The sequence below is a fragment of the Salvelinus alpinus genome, chromosome 32 (genome assembly GCF_045679555.1).
Source record: "Salvelinus alpinus chromosome 32, SLU_Salpinus.1, whole genome shotgun sequence".
Taxonomy (NCBI): domain Eukaryota; kingdom Metazoa; phylum Chordata; class Actinopteri; order Salmoniformes; family Salmonidae; genus Salvelinus; species Salvelinus alpinus.
The window spans coordinates 29,322,128-29,346,788 of record NC_092117.1 but is presented as its reverse complement, the minus strand read 5'-3'; the positions used below and the strand labels follow the sequence as shown (position 1 = coordinate 29,346,788).

At 43.5% G+C, this 24,661-nt stretch overlaps 1 protein-coding gene across 3 annotated transcripts in view; it reads right to left on the bottom strand.

Moving 5' to 3' along the window:
* The window catches only part of LOC139562660 (methylcytosine dioxygenase TET3-like), a 110,038-nt gene that overhangs the window by 25,710 nt on the left and 59,667 nt on the right, over positions 1-24,661 (bottom strand). For all 3 annotated transcript variants that reach the window (XM_071380535.1, XM_071380536.1, XM_071380537.1), the window contains 6 exons: positions 23,578-24,661; positions 23,137-23,227; positions 16,488-16,581; positions 15,849-16,057; positions 14,085-14,235; positions 12,777-13,004 (listed from right to left, as the gene is read on the bottom strand). The exon at positions 23,578-24,661 is cut by the window's right edge and continues 1,227 nt beyond it. In XM_071380535.1, the coding sequence (XP_071236636.1) occupies positions 12,777-13,004; positions 14,085-14,235; positions 15,849-16,057; positions 16,488-16,581; positions 23,137-23,227; positions 23,578-24,661 (1,857 nt within the window). The remainder of the gene's footprint in view (positions 1-12,776; positions 13,005-14,084; positions 14,236-15,848; positions 16,058-16,487; positions 16,582-23,136; positions 23,228-23,577) is intronic.

Below are 24,661 nucleotides of genomic sequence, written 5' to 3'. Positions count from 1 at the left end.
GAACAGCTTCTATTACCAGACCATCAGACTGTTGAACAGCTTCTATTACCAGACCATCAGACTGTTGAACAACTTCTATTACCAGACCATCAGACTGTTGAACAGCTTCTATTACCAGACCATCAGACTGTTGAACAGCTTATATTACCAGACCATCAGACTGTTGAACAACTTCTATTACCAGACCATCAGACTGTTGAACAGCTTCTATTACCAGACCATCAGACTGTTGAACAGCTTCTATTACCAGACCATTAGACTGTTGAACAGCTTCTATTTCCAGACCATCAGACTGTTAAACAGCTTCTATTACCAGACCATCAGACTGTTGAACAGCTTCTATTACCAGACCATCAGACTGTTGAACAGCTTCTATTACCATCAGACTGTTGAACAGCTTCTATTACCAGACCATCAGACTGTTGAACAGCTTCTATTACCAGACCATCAGACTGTTGAACAGCTTCTATTACCAGACCATCAGACTGTTGAACAGCTTCTATTACCATCAGACTGTTGAACAGCTTCTATTACCATCAAACTGTTGAACAGCTTCTATTACCAGACCATCAGACTGTTGAACAGCTTCTATTACCATCAGACTGTTGGACACCTTCTATTACCATCAGACTGTTGAACAGCTTCTATTACCATCAGACTGTTGGACACCTTCTATTACCATCAGACTGTTGGACAGCTTCTATTACCATCAGACTATTGAACAGCTTCTATTACCAGACCATCAGACTGTTGAACAGCTTCTATTACCAGACCATCAGACTGTTGGACACCTTCTATTACCAGACCATCAGACTATTGAACAGCTTCTATTACCAGACCATCAGACTGTTGAACAGCTTCTATTACCAGACCATCAGACTGTTGAACAACTTCTATTACCAGACCATCAGACTGTTAAACAGCTTCTATTTCCAGACCATCAGACTGTTGAACAGCTTCTATTTCCAGACCATCAGACTGTTGAACAGCTTCTATTACCAGACCATCAGACTGTTGAACAGCTTCTATTACCAGACCATCAGACTGTTGAACAACTTCTATTACCAGACCATCAGACTGTTGAACAGCTTCTATTACCAGACTATCAGACTGTTGAACAGCTTATATTACCAGACCATCAGACTGTTGAACAACTTCTATTACCAGACCATCAGACTGTTGAACAGCTTCTATTACCATCAGACTGTTGGACACCTTCTATTACCATCAGACTGTTGAACAGCTTCTATTACCATCAGACTGTTGGACACCTTCTATTACCATCAGACTGTTGGACAGCTTCTATTACCATCAGACTATTGAACAGCTTCTATTACCAGACCATCAGACTGTTGAACAGCTTCTATTACCAGACCATCAGACTGTTGGACACCTTCTATTACCAGACCATCAGACTATTGAACAGCTTCTATTACCAGACCATCAGACTGTTGAACAGCTTCTATTACCAGACCATCAGACTGTTGAACAACTTCTATTACCAGACCATCAGACTGTTAAACAGCTTCTATTTCCAGACCATCAGACTGTTGAACAGCTTCTATTTCCAGACCATCAGACTGTTGAACAGCTTCTATTACCAGACCATCAGACTGTTGAACAGCTTCTATTACCAGACCATCAGACTGTTGAACAAATTCTATTACCAGACCATCAGACTGTTGAACAGCTTCTAATACCAGACTATCAGACTGTTGAACAGCTTATATTACCAGACCATCAGACTGTTGAACAACTTCTATTACCAGACCATCAGACTGTTGAACAGCTTCTATTACCAGACCATCAGACTGTTGAACAGCTTCTATTACCAGACCATTAGACTGTTGAACAGCTTCTATTTCCAGACCATCAGACTGTTGAACAACTTCTATTACCAGACCATCAGACTGTTGAACAGCTTCTATTACCAGACCATCAGACTGTTGAACAAATTCTATTACCAGAACATCAGACTGTTGAACAGCTTCTATTTCCAGACCATCAGACTGTTGAACAGCTTCTATTTCCAGACCATCAGACTGTTGAACAGCTTCTATTTCCAGACCATCAGACTGTTGAACAACTTCTATTACCAGACCATCAGACTGTTGAACAGCTTCTATTACCAGACCATCAGACTGTTGAACAGCTTCTATTACCAGACCATCAGACTGTTGAACAGCTTCTATTACCAGACCATCAGACTGTTGAACAGCTTCTATTACCAGACCATCAGACTGTTGAACAGCTTATATTACCAGACCATCAGACTGTTGAACAACTTCTATTACCAGACCATCAGACTGTTGAACAGCTTCTATTACCAGACCATCAGACTGTTGAACAGCTTCTATTACCAGACCATTAGACTGTTGAACAGCTTCTATTACCAGACCATCAGACTGTTGAACAGCTTCTATTACCATCAGACTGTTGAACAGCTTCTATTACCAGACCATCAGACTGTTGAACAGCTAATATTACCAGACCATCAGACTGTTGAACAGCTTCTATTACCAGACCATCAGACTGTTGAACAGCTTCTATTACCATCAGACTGTTGAACAGCTTCTATTACCAGACCATCAGACTGTTGAACAGCTTCTATTTCCAGACCATCAGACTGTTGAACAGCTTCTATTACCAGACCATCAGACTGTTGAACAGCTTCTATTACCAGACCATCAGACTGTTGAACAACTTCTATTACCAGACCATCAGACTGTTGAACAGCTTCTATTACCAGACTATCAGACTGTTGAACAGCTTATATTACCAGACCATCAGACTGTTGAACAACTTCTATTACCAGACCATCAGACTGTTGAACAGCTTCTATTACCAGACCATCAGACTGTTGAACAGCTTCTATTACCAGACCATTAGACTGTTGAACAGCTTCTATTTCCAGACCATCAGACTGTTGAACAACTTCTATTACCAGACCATCAGACTGTTGAACAGCTTCTATTACCAGACCATCAGACTGTTGAACAAATTCTATTACCAGAACATCAGACTGTTGAACAGCTTCTATTTCCAGACCATCAGACTGTTGAACAGCTTCTATTTCCAGACCATCAGACTGTTGAACAGCTTCTATTTCCAGACCATCAGACTGTTGAACAACTTCTATTACCAGACCATCAGACTGTTGAACAGCTTCTATTACCAGACCATCAGACTGTTGAACAGCTTCTATTACCAGACCATCAGACTGTTGAACAGCTTCTATTACCAGACCATCAGACTGTTGAACAGCTTCTATTACCAGACCATCAGACTGTTGAACAGCTTATATTACCAGACCATCAGACTGTTGAACAACTTCTATTACCAGACCATCAGACTGTTGAACAGCTTCTATTACCAGACCATCAGACTGTTGAACAGCTTCTATTACCAGACCATTAGACTGTTGAACAGCTTCTATTACCAGACCATCAGACTGTTGAACAGCTTCTATTACCATCAGACTGTTGAACAGCTTCTATTACCAGACCATCAGACTGTTGAACAGCTAATATTACCAGACCATCAGACTGTTGAACAGCTTCTATTACCAGACCATCAGACTGTTGAACAGCTTCTATTACCATCAGACTGTTGAACAGCTTCTATTACCAGACCATCAGACTGTTGAACAGCTTATATTACCAGACCATCAGACTGTTGAACAGCTTCTATTACCAGACCATCAGACTGTTGAACAACTTCTATTACCAGACCATCAGACTGTTGAACAGCTTCTATTACCAGACTATCAGACTGTTGAACAGCTTATATTACCAGACCATCAGACTGTTGAACAACTTCTATTACCAGACCATCAGACTGTTGAACAGCTTCTATTACCAGACCATCAGACTGTTGAACAGCTTCTATTACCAGACCATTAGACTGTTGAACAGCTTCTATTTCCAGACCATCAGACTGTTGAACAACTTCTATTACCAAACCATCAGACTGTTGAACAGCTTCTATTACCAGACCATCAGACTGTTGAACAAATTCTATTACCAGAACATCAGACTGTTGAACAGCTTCTATTTCCAGACCATCAGACTGTTGAACAGCTTCTATTTCCAGACCATCAGACTGTTGAACAGCTTCTATTTCCAGACCATCAGACTGTTGAACAACTTCTATTACCAGACCATCAGACTGTTGAACAGCTTCTATTACCAGACCATCAGACTGTTGAACAGCTTCTATTACCAGACCATCAGACTGTTGAACAGCTTCTATTACCAGACCATCAGACTGTTGAACAGCTTCTATTACCAGACCATCAGACTGTTGAACAGCTTATATTACCAGACCATCAGACTGTTGAACAACTTCTATTACCAGACCATCAGACTGTTGAACAGCTTCTATTACCAGACCATCAGACTGTTGAACAGCTTCTATTACCAGACCATTAGACTGTTGAACAGCTTCTATTACCAGACCATCAGACTGTTGAACAGCTTCTATTACCATCAGACTGTTGAACAGCTTCTATTACCAGACCATCAGACTGTTGAACAGCTAATATTACCAGACCATCAGACTGTTGAACAGCTTCTATTACCAGACCATCAGACTGTTGAACAAATTCTATTACCAGACCATCAGACTGTTGAACAGCTTCTAATACCAGACTATCAGACTGTTGAACAGCTTATATTACCAGACCATCAGACTGTTGAACAACTTCTATTACCAGACCATCAGACTGTTGAACAGCTTCTATTACCAGACCATCAGACTGTTGAACAGCTTCTATTACCAGACCATTAGACTGTTGAACAGCTTCTATTTCCAGACCATCAGACTGTTGAACAACTTCTATTACCAGACCATCAGACTGTTGAACAGCTTCTATTACCAGACCATCAGACTGTTGAACAAATTCTATTACCAGAACATCAGACTGTTGAACAGCTTCTATTTCCAGACCATCAGACTGTTGAACAGCTTCTATTTCCAGACCATCAGACTGTTGAACAGCTTCTATTTCCAGACCATCAGACTGTTGAACAACTTCTATTACCAGACCATCAGACTGTTGAACAGCTTCTATTACCAGACCATCAGACTGTTGAACAGCTTCTATTACCAGACCATCAGACTGTTGAACAGCTTCTATTACCAGACCATCAGACTGTTGAACAGCTTCTATTACCAGACCATCAGACTGTTGAACAGCTTATATTACCAGACCATCAGACTGTTGAACAACTTCTATTACCAGACCATCAGACTGTTGAACAGCTTCTATTACCAGACCATCAGACTGTTGAACAGCTTCTATTACCAGACCATTAGACTGTTGAACAGCTTCTATTACCAGACCATCAGACTGTTGAACAGCTTCTATTACCATCAGACTGTTGAACAGCTTCTATTACCAGACCATCAGACTGTTGAACAGCTAATATTACCAGACCATCAGACTGTTGAACAGCTTCTATTACCAGACCATCAGACTGTTGAACAGCTTCTATTACCATCAGACTGTTGAACAGCTTCTATTACCAGACCATCAGACTGTTGAACAGCTTCTATTTCCAGACCATCAGACTGTTGAACAGCTTCTATTACCAGACCATCAGACTGTTGAACAGCTTCTATTACCAGACCATCAGACTGTTGAACAACTTCTATTACCAGACCATCAGACTGTTGAACAGCTTCTATTACCAGACTATCAGACTGTTGAACAGCTTATATTACCAGACCATCAGACTGTTGAACAACTTCTATTACCAGACCATCAGACTGTTGAACAGCTTCTATTACCAGACCATCAGACTGTTGAACAGCTTCTATTACCAGACCATTAGACTGTTGAACAGCTTCTATTTCCAGACCATCAGACTGTTGAACAACTTCTATTACCAGACCATCAGACTGTTGAACAGCTTCTATTACCAGACCATCAGACTGTTGAACAAATTCTATTACCAGAACATCAGACTGTTGAACAGCTTCTATTTCCAGACCATCAGACTGTTGAACAGCTTCTATTTCCAGACCATCAGACTGTTGAACAGCTTCTATTTCCAGACCATCAGACTGTTGAACAACTTCTATTACCAGACCATCAGACTGTTGAACAGCTTCTATTACCAGACCATCAGACTGTTGAACAGCTTCTATTACCAGACCATCAGACTGTTGAACAGCTTCTATTACCAGACCATCAGACTGTTGAACAGCTTCTATTACCAGACCATCAGACTGTTGAACAGCTTATATTACCAGACCATCAGACTGTTGAACAACTTCTATTACCAGACCATCAGACTGTTGAACAGCTTCTATTACCAGACCATCAGACTGTTGAACAGCTTCTATTACCAGACCATTAGACTGTTGAACAGCTTCTATTACCAGACCATCAGACTGTTGAACAGCTTCTATTACCATCAGACTGTTGAACAGCTTCTATTACCAGACCATCAGACTGTTGAACAGCTAATATTACCAGACCATCAGACTGTTGAACAGCTTCTATTACCAGACCATCAGACTGTTGAACAGCTTCTATTACCATCAGACTGTTGAACAGCTTCTATTACCAGACCATCAGACTGTTGAACAGCTTATATTACCAGACCATCAGACTGTTGAACAGCTTCTATTACCAGACCATCAGACTGTTGAACAACTTCTATTACCAGACCATCAGACTGTTGAACAGCTTCTATTACCAGACTATCAGACTGTTGAACAGCTTATATTACCAGACCATCAGACTGTTGAACAACTTCTATTACCAGACCATCAGACTGTTGAACAGCTTCTATTACCAGACCATCAGACTGTTGAACAGCTTCTATTACCAGACCATTAGACTGTTGAACAGCTTCTATTTCCAGACCATCAGACTGTTGAACAACTTCTATTACCAAACCATCAGACTGTTGAACAGCTTCTATTACCAGACCATCAGACTGTTGAACAAATTCTATTACCAGAACATCAGACTGTTGAACAGCTTCTATTTCCAGACCATCAGACTGTTGAACAGCTTCTATTTCCAGACCATCAGACTGTTGAACAGCTTCTATTTCCAGACCATCAGACTGTTGAACAACTTCTATTACCAGACCATCAGACTGTTGAACAGCTTCTATTACCAGACCATCAGACTGTTGAACAGCTTCTATTACCAGACCATCAGACTGTTGAACAGCTTCTATTACCAGACCATCAGACTGTTGAACAGCTTCTATTACCAGACCATCAGACTGTTGAACAGCTTATATTACCAGACCATCAGACTGTTGAACAACTTCTATTACCAGACCATCAGACTGTTGAACAGCTTCTATTACCAGACCATCAGACTGTTGAACAGCTTCTATTACCAGACCATTAGACTGTTGAACAGCTTCTATTACCAGACCATCAGACTGTTGAACAGCTTCTATTACCATCAGACTGTTGAACAGCTTCTATTACCAGACCATCAGACTGTTGAACAGCTAATATTACCAGACCATCAGACTGTTGAACAGCTTCTATTACCAGACCATCAGACTGTTGAACAGCTTCTATTACCATCAGACTGTTGAACAGCTTCTATTACCAGACCATCAGACTGTTGAACAGCTTCTATTTCCAGACCATCAGACTGTTGAACAGCTTCTATTACCAGACCATCAGACTGTTGAACAGCTTCTATTACCAGACCATCAGACTGTTGAACAACTTCTATTACCAGACCATCAGACTGTTGAACAGCTTCTATTACCAGACTATCAGACTGTTGAACAGCTTATATTACCAGACCATCAGACTGTTGAACAACTTCTATTACCAGACCATCAGACTGTTGAACAGCTTCTATTACCAGACCATCAGACTGTTGAACAGCTTCTATTACCAGACCATTAGACTGTTGAACAGCTTCTATTTCCAGACCATCAGACTGTTGAACAGCTTCTATTACCAGACCATCAGACTGTTGAACAGCTTATATTACCAGACCATCAGACTGTTGAACAGCTTCTATTACCAGACCATCAGACTGTTGAACAACTTCTATTACCAGACCATCAGACTGTTGAAGAACTTCTATTACCAGACCATCAGACTGTTGGACAGCTTCTATCAACAGACCATCAGACTGTTGAACAGCTTCTATTACCAGACCATCAGACTGTTGAACAACTTCTATTACCAGACCATCAGACTGTTAAACAGCTTCTATTTCCAGACCATCAGACTGTTGAACAGCTTCTATTTCCAGACCATCAGACTGTTGAACAACTTCTATTACCAGAACATCAGACTGTTGAACAGCTTCTATTTCCAGACCATCAGACTGTTGAACAGCTTCTATTACCAGACCATCAGACTGTTGAACAGCTTCTATTACCAGACCATCAGACTGTTGAACAGCTTATATTACCAGACCATCAGACTGTTGAACAACTTCTATTACCAGACCATCAGACTGTTGAACAGCTTCTATTACCAGACCATCAGACTGTTGAACAGCTTCTATTACCAGACCATCAGACTGTTTAACAACTTCTATTACCAGACCATCAGACTGTTGAACAGCTTCTATTACCTTCCCAAGTTCTCTCACGTCACCCCGCTCCTCCGCTCTCTCCACTGGATTCCAGTTGAAGCTCGCATCCGCTACAAGACCATGGTGCTTGCCTACGGAGCTGTGAGGGGAACGGCACCTCCGTACCTTCAGGCTCTGATCAGGCCCTACACCCAAACAAGGGCACTGCGTTCATCCACCTCTGGCCTGCTCGCCTCCCTACCTCTGAGGAAGTACAGCTCCCGCTCAGCCCAGTCAAAACTGTTCGCTGCTCTGGCACCCCAATGGTGGAACAAACTCCCCCACGACGCCAGGTCAGCGGAATCAATCACCACCTTCCGGAGACACCTGAAACCCCACCTCTTTTAAGGAATAGCTAGGATAGGATAAAGTAATCCTTCTAAACCCCCCCCCCCCATTAGAGTTAGATGCACTATTGTAAAGTGGTTGTTCCACTGGACATCATAAGGTGAATGCACCAACTTGTAAGTCGCTCTGGATAAGAGCGTCTGCTAAATTACTTAAATGTAAATGTAAAATTACCAGACCATCAGACTGTTGAACAGCTTCTATTACCAGACCATCAGACTGTTGAACAGCTTCTATTACCAGACCATCAGACTGTTGAACAGCTTCTATTACCAGACCATCAGACTGTTGGACAGCTTCTATCAACAGACCATCAGACTGTTGAACAGCTTCTATTACCAGACCATCAGACTGTTGAACAACTTCTATTACCAGACCATCAGACTGTTAAACAGCTTCTATTTCCAGACCATCAGACTGTTGAACAGCTTCTATTTCCAGACCATCAGACTGTTGAACAACTTCTATTACCACAACATCAGACTGTTGAACAGCTTCTATTTCCAGACCATCAGACTGTTGAACAGCTTCTATTACCATCAAACTGTTGAACAGCTTCTATTACCAGACCATCAGACTGTTGAACAGCTTCTATTACCATCAGACTGTTGGACACCTTCTATTACCATCAGACTGTTGAACAGCTTCTATTACCATCAGACTGTTGGACACCTTCTATTACCATCAGACTGTTGGACAGCTTCTATTACCATCAGACTATTGAACAGCTTCTATTACCAGACCATCAGACTGTTGAACAGCTTCTATTACCAGACCATCAGACTGTTGGACACCTTCTATTACCAGACCATCAGACTATTGAACAGCTTCTATTACCAGACCATCAGACTGTTGAACAGCTTCTATTACCAGACCATCAGACTGTTGAACAACTTCTATTACCAGACCATCAGACTGTTAAACAGCTTCTATTTCCAGACCATCAGACTGTTGAACAGCTTCTATTTCCAGACCATCAGACTGTTGAACAGCTTCTATTACCAGACCATCAGACTGTTGAACAGCTTCTATTACCAGACCATCAGACTGTTGAACAACTTCTATTACCAGACCATCAGACTGTTGAACAGCTTCTATTACCAGACTATCAGACTGTTGAACAGCTTATATTACCAGACCATCAGACTGTTGAACAACTTCTATTACCAGACCATCAGACTGTTGAACAGCTTCTATTACCAGACCATCAGACTGTTGAACAGCTTCTATTACCAGACCATTAGACTGTTGAACAGCTTCTATTTCCAGACCATCAGACTGTTGAACAACTTCTATTACCAGACCATCAGACTGCTGAACAGCTTCTATTACCAGACCATCAGACTGTTGAACAAATTCTATTACCAGAACATCAGACTGTTGAACAGCTTCTATTTCCAGACCATCAGACTGTTGAACAGCTTCTATTTCCAGACCATCAGACTGTTGAACAGCTTCTATTTCCAGACCATCAGACTGTTGAACAACTTCTATTACCAGACCATCAGACTGTTGAACAGCTTCTATTACCAGACCATCAGACTGTTGAACAGCTTCTATTACCAGACCATCAGACTGTTGAACAGCTTCTATTACCAGACCATCAGACTGTTGAACAGCTTCTATTACCAGACCATCAGACTGTTGAACAGCTTCTATTACCAGACCATCAGACTGTTGAACAGCTTCTATTACCAGACCATCAGACTGTTGAACAGCTTCTATTACCAGACCATCAGACTGTTGAACAGCTTCTATTACCAGACCATCAGACTGTTGAACAGCTTCTATTACCAGACCATCAGACTGTTGAACAGCTTCTATTTCCAGACCATCAGACTGTTGGACAGCTTCTATTACCAGACCATCAGACTGTTGAACAGCTTCTATTACCATCAGACTGTTGGACAGCTTCTATTACCAGACCATCAGACTGTTGAACAGCTTCTATTACCAGACCATCAGACTGTTGAACAGCTTCTATTACCAGACCATCAGACTGTTGAACAGCTTCTATTACCAGACCATCAGACTGTTGAACAGGTTCTATCACCAGACCATCAGACTGTTGAACAGCTTCTATTACCAGACCATCAGACTGTTGAACAGCTTCTATTACCAGACCATCAGACTGTTGAACAGCTTCTATTACCAGACCATCAGACTGTTGAACAGCTTCTATTACCAGACCATCAGACTGTTGAACAGCTTCTATTACCAGACCATCAGACTGTTGAACAGCTTCTATTACCAGACCATCAGACTGTTGAACAGCTTCTATTACCAGACCATCAGACTGTTGAACAGCTTCTATTACCAGACCATCAGACTGTTGAACAGCTTCTATTACCAGACCATCAGACTGTTGAACAGCTTCTATTTCCAGACCATCAGACTGTTGGACAGCTTCTATTACCAGACCATCAGACTGTTGAACAGCTTCTATTACCAGACCATCAGACTGTTGAACAGCTTCTATTACCAGACCATCAGACTGTTGAACAGCTTCTATTACCAGACCATCAGACTGTTGAACAGCTTCTATCACCAGACCATCAGACTGTTGAACAGCTTCTATTACCAGACCATCAGACTGTTGAACAGCTTCTATTACCAGACCATCAGACTGTTGAACAGCTTCTATTACCAGACCATCAGACTGTTGAACAGCTTCTATTACCAGACCATCAGACTGTTGAACAGCTTCTATTACCAGACCATCAGACTGTTGAACAGCTTCTATTACCAGACCATCAGACTGTTGAACAGCTTCTATTACCAGACCATCAGACTGTTGAACAGCTTCTATTACCAGACCATCAGACTGTTGAACAGCTTCTATTACCAGACCATCAGACTGTTGAACAGCTTCTATCACCAGACCATCAGACTGTTGAACAGCTTCTATTACCAGACCATCAGACTGTTGAACAGCTTCTATTACCAGACCATCAGACTGTTGAACAGCTTCTATTACCAAACCATCAGACTGTTGAACAGCTTCTATTACCAGACCATTAGACTGTTGAACAGCTTCTATCACCAGACCATCAGACTGTTGAACAGCTTCTATCACCAGACCATCAGACTGTTGAACAGCTTCTATTACCATCAGACTGTTGAACAGCTTCTATTACCATCAGACTGTTGAACAGCTTCTATTTCCAGACCATCAGACTGTTGAACAGCTTCTATTACCATCAGACTGTTAAACAGCTTCTATTACCAGACCATCAGACTGTTGAACAGCCATCAATAATCGTCTACCAGGTGATGCACAGACAACACACACACATAAACTATCACACACACACATACAGACACAGACACATACAGACACACACACACTCACAGCCAACGATAATGTCCGATGTTATACAGACATTTAACCACTGGATACTACTGGTTTACACTGTGTATTTAAATACTGTATTCTAGACATACCTGTAGCTCATTGTAATATTTCTACTATTGTACATCGCATTTTAGTGACACTTTATACACACCGCAGGTCAGTCTAATATATCTACTGCTGTACATATCATTCTTAGTATATATTGTCTAAATGAATCTGGTGTAGATACTTGTAGATTGCATTTGAACTACTGTTACAGTGTTATTTGGGTTCTTAATCTGATCCGTTCCAATTATTTCTTCATTTGTTTTATTATCTGTGTACTTGTTTAACATTTTACTGAATTTAGAAGCTAGTAACATAAGCATTTCGCTAAACATCTGCTAAACTGTGTACGGGACCAATCAACTTTGATTTGATTTGACCTGTGTCTATGTCTCTGTTTGTTTGACAGCGAATATGTGTGTGCATGTGAATCCAGCCATGTGAGGAGCATACCACAGTGCTGCCGTTGTTCATGTTCTGTGTGTCTTTGTGAGCGTGGGCGCAGAAATCCACACATGCCGTGACCCCGGAGAAAGGTCGGCCCGCACTCCGACCCAGCCTGCAATCCTGGCCCGCCTGCTCCAGATCCACCTGGTTTTGGAAGGCCTCTGGGGCCAGTCTCTGGTAGACAGGACCCAGGTCTGTGGCCAGGTTCTGCAGACGATGCTCCAGCTTCACCTCCTGAACACAGATCAGACAGACAACACACAGATCAGAGGTAGAGTGGGACAAATACGAACAGTAACAGATGAGGGAAAAGCTGTGTGAAATTAAAGGAGAGCCCCGGGAGAATCCCTGAAATCCCAGTTTCAGCCACTGTTGTCCTTGTCAGACTTTGGCTGTCATACCCACCTGAGGCCACTAGGCGGTGTCTATTAGCCATTTTAACATGCCAAGAAGACTATTCACTGAGGAATATCTATTCTAAACCATTGTTTATGAAGCTATAACAAGACATACATTAGCAAAGTAGAGAGCTAGGGTCTAGGCATATAGGGAAGGGGCTAGGGTTTATTTTCCGACCAGGCTCTCAAATCTAAGTAAGGGTGTCAAACTCAATTTCTAGAGCGCCACAGTGTCTGCTGGTTTTTCCGCTCTTTCCCTTAAGATAGCTCTGACCCGACCAAATGTACATAGAAATGTGAGTTATAGATCTGTCATTCTCATCAAAAGCAAGTCTAAGAAGCAGTAGATCTGTTCTATGAGCAATATTTCTATGCATTTTAGCGTCTTTTACTTTCAGTTTTGTAAGCCAGCTTAAAAAGGCTGAAAATACAAATCAAATTTCAAATCAAATTGATTTATAAAGCCCTTCTTACATCAGCTGATATCTCAAAGTGCTGTACAGAAACCCAGCCTAAAACCCCAAACAGCAAGCAATGCAGGTGTAGAAGCACGGTGGCTAGGAAAAACTCCCTAGGAAGGCCAGAACCTAGGAAGAAACCTAGAGAGGAACCAGGCTATGAGGGATGGCCAGTCCTCTTCTGGCTGTGCCAATATGTTTGTTAATGGAAAATATATTTCACAGCGGTTTAGATGGTATAATGATTATCTACACTATACTGGCTTGTTTTGTCACAAACTAAAATTAGGAGAACTATTAGAATTTTAGCAACCAGGAAATGGCACAGCGATTTCTATTTTTGTGTAGCTTTAATTAGGAAAATACGTGCAAGGGAGGGATGAAGATCTGCTGACACTGTGGCTGGCCCTAGAGGAATGGAGTTTGACGCAGTTTGACTGGAGTGTCCTGGTCCTCACCTCCTGCGGCATGTCTCCCAGAAGGCGGAACTTGCGGGGGATCTTGCTGCGGGCGAACTTGCAGCCGTTGAAGTACATACTCCAGGAGCAGCCGAAGGAGAAGGAAGCGCCGCAGGTGTTCGGGTCCACACCCTGGCAAGCACACGTCCGACTGGAGAGAAACGGAGGGAGAGAGATGGAGAGAAGGGGAGATGGAGATAGAGGGGGAGAGATGGGGAGAAGGAGGAGAGATGGGGAGAGGGAGGAGAGGGGGAGATGGAGAGTGATGGGGAGAGGGAGGAGAGAGGGAAGGAGGGAGAGAGATGGGGAGAGGGAGGAGAGAAGGGGAGATGGAGATAGAGGGGGAGAGATGGGGAGAAGGAGGAGAGATGGGGAGAGGGAGAGTGATGGGGAGAGGGAGGAGAGAGGGAAGGAGGGAGAGAGATGGGGAGAGGGAGGAGAGAGAGGAGGGAGAAAGATGGGGAGAGGGAAGGAGGGAGAGAGATGGGGAGAGGGAGGAGAGGGGGAGATGGAGAGTGATGGGGAGAGGGAGGAGAGAGGGAAGGAGGGAGAGAGATGAGGAGAGAGAGGAGGGAGAAAGATGGGGAGAGGGAAGGAGGGAGAGAGATGGGGAGAGGGAGGAGAGGGGGAGATGGAGAGTGATGGGGAGAGGGAGGAGAGAGGGAAGGAGGGAGAGAGATGGGGAGAGGGAGGAGAGAGAGGAGGGAGAAAGATGGGGAGAGGAAAGGAGGGAGAGAGATGGGGAGAGGGAGGAGAGAGAGGAGGGAGAAAGATGGGGAGAGGGAAGGAGGGAGAGAGATGGGGAGAGGGAGGAGAGAGAGGAGGGAGAAAGATGGGGAGAGAGAGGAGGGAGAAAGATGGGGAGAGAGAAGGAGGGAGAGAGATGGGGAGAGGGAGGAGAGAGAGGAGGGAGAAAGATGGGGAGAGAGAGGAGGGAGAAAGATGGGGAGAGGGAAGGAGGGAGAAAGATGGGGAGAGGGAAGGAGGGAGAGAGATGGGGAGAGGGAAGGAGGGAGAGAGATGGGGAGAGGGAAGGAGGGAGAGGAGGGAGAGAGATGGGGAGAGGGAAGGAGGGAGAGAGATGGGGAGAGGGAAGGAGGGAGAGAGATGGGGAGAGGGAGGAGAGAGAGGAGGGAGAGAGATGGGGAGAGGGAAGGAGGGAGAGAGATGGGGAGAGAGAGGAGAGAGAGAGATGGGGAGAGGGAAGGAGGGAGAGAGATGGGGAGAGGAAAGGAGGGAGAGAGATGGGGAGAGAGAGATGGGGAGAGGGAGGAGAGAGAGGAGGGAGAGAGATGGGGAGAGGGAAGGAGGGAGAGAGATGGGGAGAGATGGGGAGAGGGAGGAGAGAGAGAGATGGGGAGAGGGAGGAGAGAGAGAGATGGGGAGAGGGAGGAGAGAGAGGAGGGAGAGAGATGGGGAGAGGGAAGGAGGGAGAGAGATGGGGAGAGGGAGGAGAGAGAGGAGGGAGAGAGATGGGGAGAGGGAAGGAGGGAGAGAGATGGGGAGAGATGGGGAGAGGGAGGAGAGAGAGGACGGAGAGAGATGAGGAGAGGGAGGAGAGAGCGGGAGGATGAGGTGAGACAATCAGTAGATCCTGGCACACAACTGCAGAGAGCGGGAAAGAGACAGGTCACTATCTAGAAATGCCAGAAAGAAAATAACTCACTCCTTTGTTATGACAATAATTAGTTCTATGAATGTAAATGTGTATGTGTAAGCCTATTATTAAATAATAGGTAAAAGTATTTTCTTTCAGTAACTCACTCCTCGTTGAGTGCGCAGCGCCGGCTGGTGGGGGAGCCGTATTTACAGAGAGTCTGGGTGAGCTCCTGGTACAGACTGTCTGCCACGCCCCGGGGGATGCCCTCCCATGCCAAGATGAGAATCACCACCACAGCACTCTCACAGTGGTGCCCTGCCCGGTGTCTCACCAGACACAGCAACTTCTCCTCCTCACTGCCCCGACGGATCACCTGGGGGAGAGAGAAGGGTTACTACACAGACATGAAGATGTGTATACACACACACAGCCACATACAAACACACACGTGTGCATACACACACACACACACACACACACACACACACACACACACACACACACACACACACACACACACACACACACACACACACACACACACACACACACACACACACACACACACACACACACACACACACACACACACACACACACACAGCCACATACAAACACACACATACATGTGCATACACACACACACAGCCACAGCCACACACACACACACACACACACACACACACACACACACACACACACACACACACACACACACACACACACACACACACACACACACACACACACACACACACACACACACACACACACACACAGCCACAGCCACACAAGGTACTTACCCACTTGGCGATGGGACAGCCCTGGGAACTGCGTCCTTCTTTCCCAGTATACACCACCACCTCCACCCTTACCGCCTTCCCTTTCTCTCCATACCTTTGAACACACACAGCGATAACATACATCATATATTAACGGCTTTTCACACGTCTCACCTTAAAACATAAAAACACAATCGTTTCAGAAATGTCATCTCTCCCCATATCTGTGACCATCAGCACTACAATCTTGCAATGACTGTCAATACAGCCACAAATCACATTTTGAGAACTTTAGCAAAAGACAGTGGGACTACATCAATAGCCAAAATGCAGCAAAAGTTTTTGGAACAACTCAAAACAAGTAAAAACTGTTTAAAACTAAAGCACTGATGTCATTCAGCAGAAACTACAGAGCAGAGACTCTCCTCATGGGCCCCTTCGACTCGGCCCATGAGGTTTCCTGTTCTAACACGCAGGGTGTGTGTGTGTGTTTTTGTATGTGTGAATATGTATCTCTGTGTGTGTGTGTGTGTGTGTGTGGCAAGCTTGGTGCTGCTTTCCTTCAGCGACAGCCTCTATAATATAATATATGAGCTATAATATGACTGTAAGCCCCACCTCATTCCATGAACACCACGAGCCCTGTGGGATACCAGGCCTTTGGCAGGGCAGGTGGTTCACTGAGTACACTGATAGGACAAAACATTAAGAACACCTTCCTAATATTGAGTTGCACCCCTACCCCTTTTGCTCTCAGAACAGCCTCAATTCGTCAGGGCATGGACTCTAAAGGTGTCGAAAGCGTTCCACAGGGATGCTGGCCCGTGTTGACTCCAATGCTTCCCACAGTTGTGTCAAGTTGGCTGGATGTCCTTTGGGTGGTGGACAATTCTTGATACACACGGGAAACTGTTGGGCATGAAAAACCCTGCAGCGGTGCAGTTCTTTACACAAACCATTGCGCCTGGTACCTACTACCATACCTCTTTCAAAGGCACTTCAATCTTTTATCTTGGGCATTCTCCCTCTGAATGGCAAACATACACAATCCATGTCTCAATTGTCTCAAGGCATAAAAATATTCTTTAACCTGTCTCCTCCCCTTCATCCACACTGATTGAAGTGGATTTAACAAGTGACATCAATAAGGGATCATAGCTTTCACCTGGATTTGTACACTGTTCCAGAATTATATATTTTATGCCATTTTTACATTTTTCTGTCATTTTTTCATTGGAGGGGTTACAGGTACAATATTTAAATTCCTATCATTTCATATTCCATATATCTGTATTATTTCATATGTTGTACCTGTGGGCTGCCACTCGGAAGAAACATTTAAAAAGAATGGAAAATAAAATAAAAAACATTACAAAAGGTACACAACTACAAAGTATTGATCATTTTGATCATATTTTAAATAAGTAATAATAAATTCTGTATAAACATGAAAAAAAAGAAAAAAGAAGTGGGCCTCCACACCCAACCTCCCATCCCATTCCTCCAACCAAGTCAAGTATATTTGTCCAGGCCTCAATTGTTCCTTGACTAGCACCATTAATATACATGACGTCAGAGCTCAGGGTCTCCGCTTCACAGCTCTGTATGGGTTTTGACTGACAGACGTTCTGAACTTGAGCACCGTGCGACAAAAAGTGCCCTCCATCCCCTCTGGTAATTGGGCAACTTTTACATTTTGTTGTTGTTGTCTGAGTGAGGTAAATACTGTAAATCACGAGGACTCAATGTATTTTGAAAGATGAGATGTTGAGGATTCTAATAAATACCGCTATGATGTCATACAGACAAGCCAAACACCCCGTGAGTCCAAATGTGTACTTCACATTCCATATCATGAAACTCATGTGATATACAGTGTCAACGTTTATGATCACTATGTTTGGCTTGCTTGTATGACATCATAGCGGTACAAGATGGCATAGCTTCATACTCTGGGTTGTTCTCAACAGAATGAGCCTGTTTGTCTGTTGTAAAGAACATTTTCCACAGACCACACATCTGAATGCTCTCATGACTCCATTCTATGTACACCAAAATTACAATCTGCTTCTCTGAATTGCATTGTGAAAACTTAACACCGTAAGATCGCATTTTATATAATTTTGCTATTCATGTTGGCTCTATAAGCTTTCAAATTATACCCACCTGACCCAGATTGCGATTTTTAATGGACCATTTTGGATTGCGTAAACAGCAACAGTAATTGTGTAAAGGAGAGGATATGCAGTGCTGTGTTCCAAATAAAACAACTATAAGTGTGTTGCTCTAGTTCCTCAACGGTACAGCTAGGAGAGCTCCAAAAAGCACCTTATATTTGAAGACTTTTTGAGTCATAAAAGTGCATTGAAATGACTTAGGAACTGAGTACACTTTGGAGAGGTATGTGGCCACTTGGAGACACCAGATAGTCCTCTCACTTATGTTGCACATTTTACAGGAATATTCTTATCATGTTAATGAATGTATCCAGAGTATTTTCTGATTTCGATATCAACAAAAGTACAGTAAATGTCAAATGCACATAAAATCAACAGTGTAATGTTTGGATTCAGTGTTGTGTCAGGTGAACTGTTGTGTCCTCACCTTCAGTCTAATAATTTTCCCATAATCTCCACTGTTCCCTTTTAATTGCTACCATGGTAATACATATGCTTTCCATATTTCTTCTGTAAGAAACATTTCAAATTAGACCTATCCATACAGGCCAATTCACCTGAGTGTAAGCAGTTCAAGGGTTGTTCAGATTCAATTCGATCTGTGGACCATATTTTTGTCACGACTTCCACCGAAGTCGGTCCCTCTCCTTGTTCGGGCGGCGTTCGGCGGTCGACGTCACCGGCCTTCTAGCCATCGCCGATCTACTTTTCATTTTCCATTTGAATTGTCTTTGTTTTACACACCTGGTTTCAATTCCCCAATTACATGTTCATTATTTAACTTCTTAGCGCTAGGGGTCAGATTTGTAATTTTTTTAATAACGTGCCCAACGTAAACAGAGATTTTCTCTGGCCCAGATCGTAGAATATGCATATAATTTACAGATTAGGATAGAAAACACTCCAAAGTTTCCAAAACGGTCAAAATATTGTCTGTGAGTATAACAACACTTATTCTGCAAGCGAAAACCTGAGAAAATGTAACCCGGAAGTGATATATCCTAGGATATATCCTATATCCTAAAATAACACATCCTAGATCTGAATGAATGAAATATTCTTATTAAATACTTTTTTCTTTACATAGTTGAATGTGCTGACAACAAAATCACACAAAAATTATCAATGGAAATCAAATTTATCAACCCATGGAGGTCTGGATTTGGAGTCACACTCAAAATTAAAGTGGAAAACCACACTACAGGCTGATCCAACTTTGATGTCATAAGGATATCATAAGGTGAATGCACCAATTTGTAAGTCGCTCTGGATAAGAGCGTCTGCTAAATGACTTAAATGTAAATGTAAAATGATGTAATGTCCTTAAAACAAGTCAAAATGAGGCTCAGTAGTGTGTGTGGCCTCCACGTGCCTGTATGACCTCCCTACAACGCCTGGGCATGCTCCTGATGAGGTGGCGGATGGTCTCCTGAGGGATCTCCTCCCAGACCTGGACTAAAGCATCCGCCAAATCCTGGACAGTCTGTGGTGCAACGTGGCGTTGGTGGATGGAGCGAGATGTCCCAGATGTGCTCAATTGGATTCAGGTCTGGGGAACGGGTGGGCCAGTCCATAGCATCAATGCCTTCCTCTTGCAGGAACTGCTGACACTCCAGCCACATGAGGTCTAGCATTGTCTTGCATTAGGAGGGGTCTGAGGATCTCATCTCGGTACCTAATGGCAGTCAGGCTACCTCTGGCGAGCACATGGAGGGCTGTGCGGCCCCCCAAAGAAATGCCACCCCACACCATGACTGACCCACCGCCAAACCGGTCATGCTGGAGGATGTTGCAGGCAGCAGAACATTCTCCACGGCGTCTCCAGACTCTGTCACGTCTGTCACATGTGCTCAGTGTGAACCTGCTTTCATCTGTGAAGAGCACAGGGCGCCAGTGGCGAATTTGCCAATCTTGGTGTTCTCTGGCAAATGCCAAATGTCCTGCACAGTGTTGGGCCCTCATACCACCCTAATGGAGTCTGTTTCTGACCGTTTGAGCAGACACATGCACATTTGTGGCCTGCTGGAGGTCATTTTGCAGGGCTCTGGCAGTGCTCCTCCTTGCACAAAAGCGGAGGTAGCGGTCCTGCTGCTGGGTTGTTGCCCTCCTACGGCCTCCTCCACGTCTCCTGATGTACTGGCCTGTCTCCTGGTAGCGCCTCCATGCTCTGGACACTACGCTGACAGACACAGCAAACCTTTTTGCCACAGCTCGCATTGATGTGCCATCCTGGATGAGCTGCACTACCTGAGCCACTTGTGTGGGTTGTAGACTCCGTCTCATGCTACCACTAGAGTGAAAGCACCGCCAGCATTCAAAAGTGACCAAAACATCAGTCAGGAAGCATAGGAACTGAGAAGTGGTCTGTGGTCACCACCTGCAGAATCACTCCTTTATTGGGGGTGTCTTGCTAATTGCCTATAATTTCCACCTGTTGTCTATTCCATTTGCACAACAGCATGTGAAATTTATTGTCAATCAGTGTTGCTTCCTAAGTGGACAGTTTGATTTCACAGAAGTGTGATTGACTTGGAGTTACATTGTGTTGTTTAAGTGTTCCCTTTATTTTTTTGAGCAGTGTATTATCGATTGTGTTTGTTAAAAACAACCTGAGGATTGATTATAAAAAACATTTGACATGTTTCTACGACCATTACGGATACTTTTTGGAATTTGTCGAACGGAACACGGCTTTGATTTTCTGAACATAATGCGCAACCCAAATGGCGTTTTTTTGTGATAAAAGTAATATTTATCGAACAAAAATAACATTTGTTGTGTAACTGGGAGTCTCGTGAGTGGAAACATCCGAAGATTATCAAAGGTAAGCGATTAATTTCATTGCTTTTCTGACTTTCGTGACCAAGCTAACCAAGCTAATATAAGGCTAACTGTTGTAGCATTGAAAGCTACACTCACAAAAGCTTGGATTTCTTTCGCTGTAAAGTATATTTTCAAAATCTGACACGATAGGTGGATTAACAACAAGCTAAGCTGTGTTTTGGTATATTTCACTTGTGATTGCATGATTATAAATATTTTTTGTAATATTTTTTAATCTGATATGTTTGGAAATGTTCATCTTCTTTTCAGGACCGGAACGAGGCTGGAGTTTTCCCAGCATAACGCGCAACCCAAATGGCGTTTTTTTGTTATAAAAGTAATATTTATCGAACAAAAATAACATTTATTGTGTAACTGGGAGTCTCGTGAGTGCAAACATCCGAAAATTATCTAAGGTAAGCGATTAATTTTATTGCTTTTCTGACTTTCGTGACCATGCTAATTTGGGGCTAGCTGTTGTAGCATTGAAAGCTACACTCACAAAAGCTTGGATTTCTGTCGCTGTAAAATATATTTTCAAAATCTGACACGATAGGTGGATTAACAACAAGCTAAGCTGTGTTTTGGTATATTTCACTTGTGATTGCATGATTATAAATATTTTTTGTAATATTTTTGCATTTGGCGCCCTGCAATTCTAGCGGTTGTTTAGGAAAGGGATCCCGTAAAAGGGATCCGTAGCGCAGAGAAGTTAACCCTCTGTTTTCCCCATGGTTTTTGTGCGTGATTGTTTTATGTATGTTCGGTCCGTTATTGTGGGCTCGGTATTACGACATGTTATTGGAATATTTGAGTAAAGTTACTTGTGTTACTCATCTCTGCTGTCCTGCGCCTGACTCCTCTGCACCAGCTACACCCAGACCACTACAATTTTTTAATGGCTAGCTCAGAATATGAGCTTTTCAAAAGGTGTTTATATATTATAGAGATCCGTCCTTTCGGGAGCCTAGATCATTTATTTATAAATCCCATCATTGGATGCTTCAGTAGTTGGGTTTCCCAAGGGACTCCATAGCCAGCATAGCTGACCTAGGTTGTAAATGTAGAAAAAAAGGAGTTGGCTGGTAATGTGTATGTAACTTTCTCAAACCATTACTGTCCATGATATTGGCCAGTACAGACCATTACTGTCCATGATATTGGCCAGTACAGACCATTACTGTCCATGATATTGGCCAGTACAAACCATTACTGTCCATGATATTGGCCAGTACAGACCATTACTGTCCATGATATTGGCCAGTTCAGATTCCCCATTTGGACAATTGGAAGGATGCAAAAGGCCAGCCTCTAGATTGCAAAGCATGTACCAGACTTTTAGAAAAATATACAGCTACATACAGTAGGCTAGTAGAGTCTGGCAGTTATACATATTGGCTTAGCCCTATAATCCTACTGGTAAACCAACCTGTGAGGCACTGAGTCACTGTTTTCATATCAACTCTATTATCTTATCAGTATTACACACCTAATAGATTTGTCATGAAAACAGAAGTGGATTAGCAACTCACAGGTTTGCCATCCCAATTGGACTATGAACGCATAAAGTAAAATGGCAGGGCAACAACAAACACTTGTTTTCTCCCCCAAGCTTGTTTATGGAATGGAATAAAATAACTGATGCAGTTTGTGTTATTTGAGGTTGTTACCTGTTCTCCATCATCTCTCTGACGGCTGACACACTGGGTCCAGCACCAAGGTGAGTATAATATGGACCCTCCTCCTTCTCTATGATTTGCTCTGTGGAGAGAGAGTCGTTTGTAGAACGCAGCTTCAGCTAATTTCAGGCAAACAAATGGTATGTCCTTGGATGTGACAAATACAGCGCCAGTTAACCACAGCATGTAGCATGCTGTATCACACTAAAGAATTTCCCAATGGATACAATGAAAGCCATCATCATCTTCATCATTATCATTATTATCCTCATCCTTATAATCCTCATCATTATCATCATCATTATCATCCTCATCGTTATCATCATCATTATCCTCATCATTATCATCCTCATGATTATAATCCTCATCATCATCATTATTTTCCTCATCATTATCATCCTCATCATTATCATCATCATCAGGGTAACTCACTCATGCATCCACAGGAGGGGATCTCAGACAGTTTCTTGGAGGGGGTGTTAAGCAGATTCTTAGTGGGCGTGTCGAGGAACCTGAGGGGCGATTCCAGGAAGCTGTTCACGTTGTGTTTGGTGGGTGTCGACTCCTCCGATAGATCCAAATCGCCGTTAGCTGACGTGGACAAGACGGTGACCGGACCGGACCTCTCCACTTTGTAATACCCCTGCTGTTGACCCCCAGAGGAGTAGCCATTGGATAAACCATGGTTCAACCCGGTTCTGTGGTTGTTAGAGTCTATGCTGGTGAAACTGGGGATAGTGGAGCTAGCCTTTAGGTTAGCACCGTGCTGCTGCCCAACGTAGGGCTGCGATACCTGAGAATACAATCCTCTTTCACAATCATGTCCTTGTCCAACTCCTTGTCCTTGTAATGGGTCCAGGTGACCGTTGAAATGCGACCACTGTTGGTTGTCATGACCATAACCTTGACTTCGACCACGATCGACGGCTCCAGAGGTTTTGTGGTATTTGACCCCACTGTGGGCGTTACTGTAGTAAAATAGCTGCCGTCGTTCCTCCTGAGCCTCAGTCAGGTACCTTTTCAGATCCATCTGGGCCTGAGGTAGGAACAGGCTCCTCTTGTGGCTGAGCGATGATGTCTTCGGCTGGGGCAGAACCTTCTGGACCCTGGCTCTGTGGGGGGTCTTGCCGTTGGGTATTCGTTTGTACAGGGGGGTACGGTTGTTGGGTTTGTAGCCCTCCTCTTCCAACCCCTCCGTTCCCTTCTTCTTCCTAGGTTTGGAAAGTGTGGTCCTGGGTTTCTTCACAGGGGTCTTCTTGTGGTTGGGTGGTGCTTGTTCGGAGTTGTAGTTGTACTTGATGGCTGAGACTGGAGTTCCTCTGGGAGGGTTGTTCTCTGAGTGCTGGGAGGGGTGGAAACCCTGCTGCTGCTTATGACGTGATTGGATGATGAACGCCAACTCGGCAAGTTGAGCCGCCACCTCTTCCTCATCCCTGTTCCTCCCGCTCTTACCCACCGTCCTCTCTGTTGTTTCCTTGCTGTTCCTCTCCATGTCTTTCCGCTGTCTGAAAGTGCC